Source organism: Sinocyclocheilus grahami, unplaced genomic scaffold (genome assembly GCF_001515645.1).
Source record: "Sinocyclocheilus grahami isolate Dianchi unplaced genomic scaffold, SAMN03320097.WGS_v1.1 scaffold36.1, whole genome shotgun sequence".
Taxonomy (NCBI): domain Eukaryota; kingdom Metazoa; phylum Chordata; class Actinopteri; order Cypriniformes; family Cyprinidae; genus Sinocyclocheilus; species Sinocyclocheilus grahami.
In genome coordinates, this window is record NW_015505215.1 from 1,804,097 (window position 1) to 1,817,310 (window position 13,214).

At 38.1% G+C, this 13,214-nt stretch overlaps 1 protein-coding gene across 21 annotated transcripts in view; it reads left to right on the forward strand.

The window, feature by feature from the left end:
• The window catches only part of LOC107581547 (actin-binding LIM protein 1-like), a 79,554-nt gene that overhangs the window by 34,362 nt on the left and 31,978 nt on the right, over positions 1-13,214 (forward strand). For all 21 annotated transcript variants that reach the window (XM_016267145.1, XM_016267126.1, XM_016267125.1 and 18 more), the window contains exon 2: positions 4,326-4,460. In XM_016267145.1, the coding sequence (XP_016122631.1) occupies positions 4,326-4,460 (135 nt within the window). The remainder of the gene's footprint in view (positions 1-4,325; positions 4,461-13,214) is intronic.

Consider the following 13,214-nt stretch of genomic DNA (forward strand, 5'->3'; position numbering starts at 1 on the left):
GAAACACTCTTTTAGAGAGAGCGCTGAAGCACCCAGGGGAGGTTGCGGCGAGACCGCAGAATGGCAGCTGCAGCACGCCGAAGATGAGCAGCACTGAATGGCAACCCCCGCTGACGCGCCGTAACACCAACGCCAGCTGTTTCTTCCAAACACTTGCAGAGATTTCTCCTGAGAAGGCTCGGCTCCGAAGCGAAAAGCTGATGTGCGTTTGCACACACTCTCCTTTTATACCCGCGCTGCGGGGTGGGGTGCGCGTGGCGAAACACGCACGCCAACTGTCATTGGCTTGTTTAGTTTACACTCGAAGGTGATTGGGCTCTCGGGCGAGATCCCAATTCGTCAGTCACGACTGACGTAACGTAGAACGTGACTGACTGAAAGGGAACTCATCCACATTATCCACACTGACCACAACAAATATCCACCCCCCCCTGCCATCAGCTCCCTCTTCTCACACACACACAAGTGCAACTTTAGCACTAGATTTAGCAACATTCAGACCCTTTTAGTGTTTTTTTTCATAGAATATTCATACTGACAAACCTAGCGACTTTTTTGGATAAACTTTAGCTATGGTTCAGTTGGAAGATTTCGCCAGTGCTGTCCCGCGAACGCGAGGTCTGACTTTCCCGGAGAAGTTTCACCTCTCTCGGCGTCTGTTCTGTGCAGTGAGCGGCAGAGAAGCAGCGCTTTTCAGTTGGCCGCACCGCAGCCATCTCGTCAATAAATGAGTACAAAACGAGAACTGTTTCTGACTGCCCATATTTATTTCCCATATGAACAGGGTTATAGTATTCACATCGTATGCATAAACAGCTTGTCTGCTACATAGCATTTCAGTGTTGAGCATATTTTTTTGCCCACATAGCACACTGATCTCGAGCAGAAATATGTTGAAAATGCTCTTTAAACTTATTTATCAACCTAAACTTTGACAAAATAGGTTTTAAGAAGCAATTTAAAATTCTAAAGTATATTACACAACCATTCATTGATGTAAGTTTACCACAGTAGTGACAAACACCCCTTTTTTATTGAGTAAATATGACTAAATCCAGATGATTAAGCAGGTTGGGGTTTGAATGTCAAAACATGTAAGTAAATTACCAATTGGATGTAAATGTGATCCACCTCCTTATGCAAATTAGATTTTAGGACAATCAAGTTTATATTCATTCTCATTGTCTCACATGCCATAACAAGTTTAATCACTTACAGTACATCCATTATTAAAGAAAATACTCAATAGTGACCCAGAAATCAATTCATTTTCTGTGCAGCAGAAATATTCAGAGTGAATTCATGAGTCCTCTCTGTTAGAGCCACACTACATATATATATATATATATATATATATATACTGTATTTATATATATATACTGTATATGTATACATGTTTAAAAATTTCAAATGCATTTTTGTTTTGCAACAAATTTAGATATTTTATTTTTGCTGTTCTGATTTAAATTTTAGCCTCATGATATAAATACAGAAAATATAGCACAGCTAACTTCTGACCAAAATGTCAGTAATTTCCTTTTGTGTTAGTCTGTCCCAACATTACTTTCTTAGCTGGCCTGATATGTATTTTAATGGCCTTTTAATGTCAGGCAAAGATCAGAATGAAAGGGAATCATAGAAATCTGTCAGCCACTTTTAAAGCAGATAACAAGAGGTCAGATACAGAGATTGATAAGTGTATGTTTGTGTGTCTATGTCATTATCCCTTGGCTATTACACCTGCTAATAAATTTACCCTGAGGCCCCATAGTTATCTCTAAAATCAAACAGACAGCAAAGGCTCTCATACTGTAGAATCGGATTTCTAGCATGCTTTTTTGCCTGTTAATTGAATAAAATCAGCAATAAAAATACTGCACTATCCACCAGCAATCCAGCGATGTTGAATCACGCATTTAAATGTATAAGTCTGCTGTAGACTTTGTTTTGCTGATTTCATTTCAGGTAAAATATGTAAATTCAATCTATTGGGATTGAATGTATGTTCCAAATGTATTTTGAAATCTGTTCTGTGTCTATTTGATGTCAACTGATTTTATGGCAGCGGTCATGAGAGACAATATTTATCAGGTGCTGCCAACACTGTTCCGTTTTCTCACTCCTCCTCTTGGCCACAGACCCTGTTTGTGAGTCTGGACGTGGGCCAGCAATGTGAGGGCTGGTGTGACGATGACTGGAGGGGAGCCAGATGCTCATCACAATACAAATATAAAATCAATCCAATACAAAACGATTGTGAGGAATGAGTATTTCATCCTGAACACACAAAAGATAGCGATCAGTTCACGTCTGTGTCTAAAACAAGCTCTCTTTAGTGTCCAACCCTGACACGTGTGGATTGACCAGTCATTTGTACTTGACCAGAGCACAAAAGGTCGGTAGGGGTCAAGTACTGAGTTGAGAGGTGAGCTAATACTGAGATTAGTACAGGGGTTGCTGTAAGGTTAAACTGTACTAAAACTGGCAGAGGTGAAACAATCTTTCAGACAAAAATACATTTAGATATTCATGGTCTGACTTGAGGAGGAATGTATTATATGTGTATATGTAGTTTGAAAATGGCTGCTGGAGGCAGTGGTGAGGAGTAAAACTTTGACTCACTCTGTTCACACAAACAAGCACACTTAGTCTGAGTCAGAATGCCAGTTCAACTCAAAAGACACTTTTGCCTCAGGATTGAATAACCCTCTCCAGTTACACAGTCTGCAATAATTTAGTGTTAAACTCTACTTAACACCATCATAATCTTTTTAAATGTGTTCATGTGTATCTGTGTGTTAATAGACAGATAGCATACACCACGAGTCAGCGTTTTCATTTGATTTTGTGAAGCAGTAGATCTGGGTGCTATGACAGAATATACTGTGTGAGACTTTGTTATACTGTGGTAGATATATTTGTACCAACTGTATTAATATAGAATTCAGTTGATGTTCTGTTGATCAGAAATTAGAGTCAGTACTTTTTATATTAGATTTACTGCTTTGAGTATTTTAAAACTCAGGTGTTACATATTCTGAAGCTGTTTATTTAATATTTGAATCATGAGATCAAAAGTTGCGATTAACTTTTTCTATTCCGTGGCGGAAACAGGCTTCCATACTTTATTGCACAATAACCAACAGCGTTTGCCTTGATCATGTGACTCTGATTATGCTCGTGGGGTGGCCAAACTACACTTTAAGTTCCATTGACTCCCATTCAAACGCATGCAAATATGGGAGATGAGAAACGCAAGCTCAAGTGAATTATGCTGCATTCAAAGTTCAACACCAGGTTTAGAACAGCAGCTTTGAGTGGACACTGTCTTGGCCTGATCTTGAACAAATCTGGCATAGTAAAGCCTTAAGTGAAACGCAGCACGCAAACACTGATACCGAGAGAAAATGATTGAAGTATTGTGAGCCTCAGCACACAGCTCATCCATTATTTCTGTCTGTGGAGCGTCTGCTCTCCTTCAGGGCATGTAATTATCAAGATTATAAACAACTGAAGAGTGTTCTTGAGATTTAATGTCTGTTTACAGTGGTGTTTATGTTTTTAAGAAATAGTGCGCCCAATTATTTTGGGTGAATTATTCTTTATGCTGTTGTGTCCACAGGCTAACATGCCAGAAGTTAGTAAACGGCAAAGCACAAATGACTCATGACCTTCGTTATGCAACTGTAACGACTCTAAATGACATTTGCGATGAGCAGTACAGATATGTAAACAACACGACTCGTGTAAGCGAGTGTGAGCACCTCTCCGTGTGGCTGTGATAAATAACCACTGCGTGGCAGCCAGCTTGTCCTGCTGATCACTCCAAAAAAACTCCCAACACCTACTAACACTCCTCTCAAACCCACACACTGTATGATAGCACCAAAAGTGCGGACATTGGCCTGCTGAAACACTTTCTAGCCAGTTACAAGCATTATGTAATGAAGGCTAGTTGAGGTTCAGCCTCATGCTTATTCGTTTCTGGATTTACATGCATATTTATAGCTTTTAATGAAAGTCAACTATGGAAATAGCAGCAGTGCTTAAATGCAGGAACAGTGCAGCCAATTATCAAAACAATTAAGGTTTTAATTTTATATAACTGTGCCATTTGCTTTGTCAAAAAGTAGTTGGACATTACAAACCATATAAAAACTGTTGTAATTTAACTAATGATTTAATTATATTACTCTCGGTGAATGCAATGTTGTGGGTTTGAAGCTCATTAATGAGATAATCCTATCCTCTTTATCTGTGTAACAGTGTTGGCTACTTCCAAAACAGAAGTCTTTGCTAATCCATTTCTCTGTGTTCCTTGACAGTGGCCCATCCTCAGGAACCGCACCATCCACCAGGAAAACTGGTTATCCAGTGCTATAAGTGTGGGGAGCCATGCAAGGGAGAGGTTCTCCGGGTGCAATCCCAGCACTTCCATATAAAATGTTTCACATGCAAAGGTAAGATCTATTTACAACACAGTGGCTGTTAGAACACCTTAATCTATTTGCAAACATTGACAGGTCATTTCTTAGGTCAAGAATGACGGATGAATATAGTAGCACCAAATTCCACTTTAGCCTGTTTGTCATTGTGGAAGTAATTTAATTACATTTAGTCATAGCTTCAGCCAAGTCAAAAATGTGACCAAAGGATAAGACGAACAAAGCTGGCTCTGATCAAGCAGATGGCTTGTGGGGTTGAGTAGAGAGGAACCCAGAACTTCATTACCTGATGAATGAAACCAAAGTTAGTCCAAAGCTGTATCATGCCCCCTCCGCACTACCACGGTAATTTAATTAAATGGGCCACTCATTCCTTGTCCAGTCTTTTGTGGTCTTCATGTCTGTTTTACCGGCATCATTTGGCAGGAATTATGGAAAATCTGACTGAATTTGCTTGGTGAGTCTTTCTTGAAATGATATAGGCAGACAACTTTGGCAGGAAGTAGTTTGAGTTTGTCATCACACGTTTTTATTTAGGCCTGTTGTGGTTGTACATGAAGTTCGGACCTTCTTTATTTAGTTGAAGTGTTTTTGGCTGTCTCTCTAAAAGCTTATTTTCATTCTTTGCACTCCATATAGATCGACTCTCAGGTTATATAAGAGAATGTGAGGTTTATGTGGTGGCGTGTTGCCAGTCGCAAAGAGCAGACAACTCATTTCCTTCTGGAAACCTCAGCAAGGGCTCAATTGCTCAATGTGCCTTTGTATACATGTAAGATAGCACTCAAAAAAGAAAAACGGTCAGTTTTTACATTCTTGATTAATGTGCAGCACTTCAATATGTAAAACATTGAGGACCTGTTGATAGATAACGGTGTCCTCTTGAGCCGTTTGAATGTCATAACCATGGCAACCATACAATTAGGTGTCTGTTTCTGGCTGTAAAAACGTTGTATGAGGGGTCTTGACAATAAATATCAGTGCGTCAATAAGATCCTGTTCCCAACAATCCTTTAAACAGCCCTTCAGAAGCTGAGGTCTCTCCGGGTTTTCATTAATCTCACCTGAGCTGTTCACTCCACTTGTAGCTCCTCATTAGTCACTTATTGCTGATGCCGCGTTAGTCACCTCAAACAAGGTCATAAATGAGAGTGCCCTGTCATCACTGAGATGAAGGACTGTATGAGGTTTCTTTCTTTCCACTGTTTACGAATGTCAGTATTTGAACTGGTGTCAATCTGCTCAACAATTTTATTATATATACATATTTTTAAATATATTTTTTTATATTATATTATGTTTTATTTTATTTCAGTATTTTAGTGATTTGGAAACAAAATAATGTCTCTTACATTGTCTCGAGTGCTTTGTGAGTTCAGCCCTGCAGTGAGATCATGATGGGCGTATGAGCGGAGACTTACATTATTGCTATAGCAACCAATGCAGAGACACTGGATATTGATGACACTGTCTGAACAAACAGATCAGCTTTTCTCAGTCACAAAATGGCAGAGCAGACGTTAAGTCCTAAAGACTGGATTTTTAAAAAAACTGGATTTGTATGCATTTTGTGTGCTAGTCTAGGAAACTTCACAAGATTTACTTCACAAGCACAGATTGAATGGAAATGGAAAAATGGAAAATAGACCAAAATGGCCAGAACTAGTTCACACCGGAACTAGTTAATAGTGAGAACTGGTCCCTATACTAAAGTGTTGCCAAAAATGCTATGATGTAAAATGAATACGAAATATTTTAGATTCTGCACCATTTCTACTATTTGTGAAATTGGTAATGTGACTCTTTGTACAGACGGTCAGATATTCTTGCTTCCAAGCTCAAGATGCTCATTGGATCATTCTCAAAATGATGCTGTAGAACATAATTATCAGACTTTTCATGCAGCTCAAGTGGTGCTGCCATTAAAGCAAAAGATGGAAAAACCAAATGCATTCTGAAATTCTTGTTGATTGTTCAGTTCAACTTTTCACTCAAATTGTTATGCCCCTGATGGGTCAAATATTATTATTATAAAATATTATTTATTATATTCAACTTTTTACTCCGCTTTCACAACGAAACAGCGTCACACACCGCGGCCTACAGTGAGCTGAGGCCGGGGGATAAAGTGAGGAACGGCGGGAGTTAGAGTGAGCAGAGGCGCAGGCTTGAGAACGGCGCGGCCGGCGATTTCGACGAAGGAGCGTCCGGAAGGACATGTGACGACTCCGGGCTGGACTCCGCTTCCTCCACGGTGAAAGCCGATCCGGCGATCCACAGCAAAGTTGTAGTATTTCCTCAGCAACCAGCACCGATCAGCTCCAGGCATGACGAAGCAGATATCGTCCTCTTTTGAAAGACCAAACAAAGTAGTTTTGCTTTTACAACGAAGCACACAGCATCTTCACGACATTGCGGCGTAAACAACAAAACTACAGCGAGAATAAAAGTTACGCCTTCTTTCTTTGCGTGAACATTTGGGCGGCGTTATGCAAATCTTCCCACAGAGCGACGTAGGTATGTTGGGGCGTGTTCGAACGAGCCGTTTTAGGTAGGCGTGGCTGACTCTTAACTTTTATAAAGAATATCTCTTTGGATTTGAGACTTTAGTCTTTGCAACTTTACAGATCTTCTTTATGCACCAAGAGCTTGTAACACTCCAAAGAGAAAGGAAAAATTGAAATCGCATCATATGACCCCTTTAAAATGTGCACATCAATGCACATGTAACATATATGCATTTTTATGCAAATGATACAAAGCTACACACAAACCAAATATATTCTGAAATGTATGTTGATTTCTCAGTTCAAATTGTTATGCTAAGCAATTTTCCATGGAAAAATATCAGACAATTTTGTATTAAATTAGTAAAATGCGAAATAGAAACATTCAGACTTTTGGACCACACTTTACTTTTTGAGTACCATGTGAGTAATAAATGAATATTGAAATCATTCAGTACCATTATATATACTCAGAGTGTCATTGTTGTCCAGTTGTCCTGCATGGATGCATGGGCATTAACGTATATTAATCCTCATCTTTCCTAGATTGTCAAATATAGAACGAGTATAGTCTTTACTAGTGGTCTATTTCTTAAACACAGAGGAGGGCAGGACAAGGGCTCAAGTTAAGCAGACCGGTGACTTGTAGTCCACTTACAAGGAATCCATAATCTAATGGATCTCCCGTATTTCTGGTCAATCAGCTCCATTCCTAGTAATCAGGATTCGGACTGTTGCATAAGGTCTGATGTTACGTTCTCTGTGGATACCTGGCAGGAGTGCTTCAGCTGGGGTGACCTGCCAATACCTGTACTCTGGCAAGAGAAGATGCAGTGCTCTACAGCTCAGTTGTAAGCTAATGAGCCTTGCTGTGCTCTATTAGTTTCATTTGTTCACTCTAAGCAGGCTCACTTAGACCGTTAGAGTGAGCATTTGCAGTCGACATCTCCAGCTCCGCTCTCCCCTTCTCTACGGTGATCACTTTATATTCCTGTCCACGTCTCACCCTGTCTTTCTGCACGTTCTCTTTCCCTCTCTTTCTCTCGCTCTGTGTGTGAATGCTGTGTCAGTCTGCAAGCCTGTGTGTGCTATTTCGGGCATAGTCTCCGGGAGCTGTTAAAGCGCTGCAATGCTGGAAATAGCTTTGCTGATCCCCATTGGGAGAATAAGACGGCAGAGGAGGGGTCTGCACACACCTCTGCAGAGACTGCCAGTCTGCCTGTGAACATGTGTGCTTGTGTGTGTGCCAGTCACTCTGCAGCTGTGGGTTTGCATTAATGATGAGTGGCAGATGCCCCTCGGGGTCAAAGGTTACGTGCCTGAACTGTCATTCTCACAGCCAAGAAGATGATGTCACAGGGTTGACCTCAAAGCAACAGATTCCTTTCACAAGTTTGAGCATTTCATTTATATGAGGATGTGTTTTGATGAAGTTAAAGCTGTTTTCATTGTTTTCGTTTTATGAGTTTTTCTCTGTGAGAACCAGATCATGTTACTTAAACTGAGAAATGTTTCCTATTGAATAAGAGGAAACTGAATCCCTAATTCTGTGGCTGCAGTTAAATAAATGTTCTGATTCATCACCCAGTTTGTAAAAAAGAATGGAAAACAATTACAATGGAAGTCTAAGAGTGATTATACAAATGTCACACTATTTCCAATAGCATTTTTTATAGTATTTATAATATTTAAAAAATTAATATGCAGGTTTTTGTTTTTGTGTGCACTCACCTAGGTTGTTCTGCAATTGTTAAAGGGATAGTTTACCCGAAAAGGAAATTTCTGCCATAATTTGTTCCAACCTGTGTGAATTTCTTTCTTCTGCTGAACACGAGAGAAGATATTTGGAGAATGTTGGTAACCAAACAGTTTTTCAATAATATGGAAGTCAATGGGGACCAGCAAATGTTAGGTTACCCACATTATTCAAAATATCTTACTTTATCTTCATCAGAAGAAAGAAACTTCTAGATGTTTGGAACAAATTATGGGTAATGATTGCAGAATTTTCATTTTGGGTGAATTATCCCTTTAAGTGAATCCACACATCTATGCAAGTTACACTGATTCAAATCATGTTTGGGATCAGTACGATTTTTATTAATTTGAAATAAGTCTTGTGAAATAAGTCTTTTGAAGTAATGTTCTTCAAGGCTGAAAGGTTCATGAGCATAAATAGATTTTACAGCATTTTACTGAACAAATTATACTGTATGTGCACTATGTATAAAACTAAGCTTAACATTTCTGCTTCAGATTCTATAGTAAAATCACCCATAGACTTCAAATGTAAGTGCATTGCTGTCAACAGTGTTTTGTTGTTGTTGTTAGTTAGTTTTTACAAACTAAAAGATGTGCTAATTGTTTACATAATAATAAAATATGTTAGTTACACTTTAGTTTGGGGACCAGTTCTCAGTATTAACCAACCATTAACTGCGACTCAATAAACGTATAATTTGCTTATTAATAGTTAGTAAGGTGTTAAGTTTATATAAGTTTATTTATATTTATAAGTGCTAATAGACTTATAAATGCTAGTGATATGCATGCTAATAAGCAACTCGTTAATAGTGAGAATTGGTCCCTAAACTAAAGTGTTACCAATATTTTTTATGGTAACTGACAGGATGCTGGTGGTGACAATAGATCTTAACTTGCATTTAATCTGGTTTATTTCTTTAAGAGTTTTAATAGAGTTTTGTGTGTATGTGTGTGGTAAGGGCTAAAGGGATTCTTTATTTAGAAAAAAGTGGAGCCAGAGAAATTCAGACAGGCCTTACTAAAATAGTGGAGAGGATTTTTCTGGCACCTGTCACTGTCAGAGACTCACATTACCAACCAGCCATACTCCATGTTGCACACATATAGACTCAAACACACACACGTGCACACACACACACACATGCTCCTTCCATTCCTTCTCCCATTAACTAAACAGTTGTCAGTTGTAAAACAACCTCTCTAGTTTATGCAACCACACACACACACACACACACACACACACACACATTTCTCACCCAGTCTTTCTCTGTTAGTCTCCAAAGTGGACAATCATAAAAGCCATTATAACTCATTACACAGTAAGCCATCGTGAAAGCAACAGATAATGTACTGCTCTCTCTAAAACCCAGCATTAAGTCAGCAAGTTGCCTCGGATACAAAACACAAACTGTTATGTAGTGATGTGTCTGAAACTAGCCCTGTAATGTCAGATCGAAGGCTGTAATACTGTGGCTTCACACATGCAGCTGGGACAGGAATCAACGAGGAGTCCAACCAGAGGTCATCCTAAGAATGTCCATGAATCAAAATTTGTACTTTATCTTGAGAAAAAGGCTGCTCTGTTAGTGAATAATTGATTTAGATGAAAAGTGTTAAAAAAAAGTTGGGAAAAAAGTAATTATTAACTTAGATTGGAGTGTTTTATCTGGCTATGACGTTGCAGATATATTTCTGTCTCACTTGAAAAATCCCAATTTACATCTCACACACACATTTCTCACCCAGTCTTTCTCTGTTAGTCTCCAAAGTGGACAATCATAAAAGCCATTATAACTCATTACACAGTAAGCCATCGTGAAAGCAACAGATAATGTACTGCTCTCTCTAAAACCCAGCATTAAGTCAGCAAGTTGCCTCGGATACAAAACACAAACTGTTATGTAGTGATGTGTCTGAAACTAGCCCTGTAATGTCAGATCGAAGGCTGTAATACTGTGGCTTCACACATGCAGCTGGGACAGGAATCAACGAGGAGTCCAACCAGAGGTCATCCTAAGAATGTCCATGAATCAAAATGTGTACTTTATCTTGAGAAAAAGGCTGCTCTGTTAGTGAATAATTGATTTAGATGAAAAGTGTTAAAAAAAATTGAAAAAAAAAGTAATTATTAACTTAGATTGGAGTGTTTTATCTGGCTATGACGTTGCAGATATATTTCTGTCTCACTTGAAAAATCCCAATTTACATCTATTTAATGTATCATTTTCTCAGCAATGATATTTAACAGAGACTTCTGCTTAAGTGTCCTGCTTCTCAGATTTTCATCTTCAGAGAAAGCGACTCAAATGATCTCATTTAATTGATTGTCTCTTCTAAGTTTATTATTTTACCTGAATACTGAGCTCAGAAAGTGACAATTCTGAGCAATTTTCTTCTAGGTGAGTTATTATTACGCTACCATGTTTCTACCATGGTACCACCATAGTCTATTTTTGTAAGAGCCGTAAAAATCAGCACTACCTAAAAACTGTCTTTCAAAAGTTTGAAAATATGTTTCTGAAAAATGTGACCCTGTCTGTGAAATCCAGGCTAAAGTCTTAAAATCTAATTATGAGATAACAAGCATCAAAGTTTGATTCAACCATTAATTTCACTACGGTTTCAATCTTTGACATGGCCTTACTCAGTCAATATTAAAGATATATATTTTCATCTTTTTGAAGGATGATTTTATGTTGAAAACAGTAAATCACAAAAAAAATGACTTTAGATGGGTTTTCACAGGCAGGGTCACAAACGTGTCTTAAACTCACCAAAGCGGCATTTATTTGATCAAAATACAGTAACAACTGTAATATGGTTTTCTGTTTTAATATATTTTAAAAAGTAATTTATTCCTTTAACAGTAAAGTTGAATTTTCAGTCATTACTCCAGTCATTACTCCAGTCTTCAGTATCACATGATCCTTCATGTGTCACGTCATGTGCAGTCATTCTAATATGCTCATTTGCTTTCTTCTTATTATTAATGTTGAAAACAGTTGTACTGCTTAATTTTTGTGGAAATATTTGGAAGAATTGTGGTATTTTTTCTGTCACATTTGATCAATTTAATGCATCCTTGTGGAATAAAAGTGTTAATTTCTTTTAAAAAACAGTAGTTCTTATAGTTATATAGTTTTTATTGTTATAGTAGTTGTAAACAGTAGTGTATATATGCCATTTTCTTTTTTTTCAATTTTTATAAACAGTTGAAATTTTTCTTGCTGTCATGAATTTTCATTAGTCAATTCTTCATACTGTCCTGTGCGCTTTATTAAATTTGCTGTGCTCTACCATGTAAACTTTAAGACTCATCCATGCAGTGGCTCATGGGAACTTATTATAAGCACAGGAAATATGTGTTTAAGGATTTAAATTACTTACAGCATACAGTACCACCTGCATTCCTTGCTGAGGTCAGACTCAGAATTCTGCTCCCAGGTGAATCATACATTTGTGCCACGTAGACTCAGTGGTCATTTTAATGATCTCTGCATTATATTTTGCAGCTTTGCTCAATGTACATACACCTCAACTCAAGCAGCATGAAAGATGTGTCGCCATTAGTATCCACTCACTCTGTCAATGCAGAAAATCAAGTCAACAAAATTAGCTTTTGTTATTGATGTTTATTATCTACATACAGCTAAATGGAGTTTTTTTTAAAGGGTTCATATAAAAATAAACACTTGATTTACTCCAAACTCATATGACTTTATTTCTTCTGTGGCACACACACACACAAAATACATTTTATGAAATGTATTGTTTGTTTCTCCATGCAAGTACATAGAATGGGGATTGAAGCTTCAAAAATGATGCTAAGTCACCATAGGCATATCATAAAACTGGTCAATATGATATTCATAAGCCACCTGAATCAATACAATATCTTTGTGTGAGAAACAAGCTTAAATTTAAATCTTCATTCCGTGATAATTTACCGCTGCAACCTGATCATTAAAACACTGAATGAAGTACGGGATCAGTCCTATTCATGTGAACCAGATCAACCGATTTATTGAAAAGATTATCACATTTTTACTTCTCTAATGAATGCAGTTTTTGGGCTGAAATATTCTTTTAAAACTCTCCCACATATTCAGCCTGAGATCTCCAGTCATGAGGCTGGACAGCCTTTCTGGGCAACATGGTAGTACTTTGTTATAACGCTGTTGTTGGTAGTTTCACATGGTGATACAGAGTCCCATGCTCTGTGCCAAGAGGCCCCTCATGCCAGCCAGGGTTCTTGTTTGAAAATCATTTTATCTGCTCTATTAGCTGATCTCACACAGTGATTAAGTGCGCAAAAATGAAGTATAAAACCACACCACACTAAAAAGATGAGAGAAACTTCACAGAGACTGTTTGTCTATATATCCCACTGCTGTTACGGTATTTGAGGGTGAGATGTCTCTCCATGAGGAGAAACTAGAAGTCATGTAGAAGTCTCAGACAAAGTGGAGAGAAACCCATGCAGAACGAGTGCTATCCA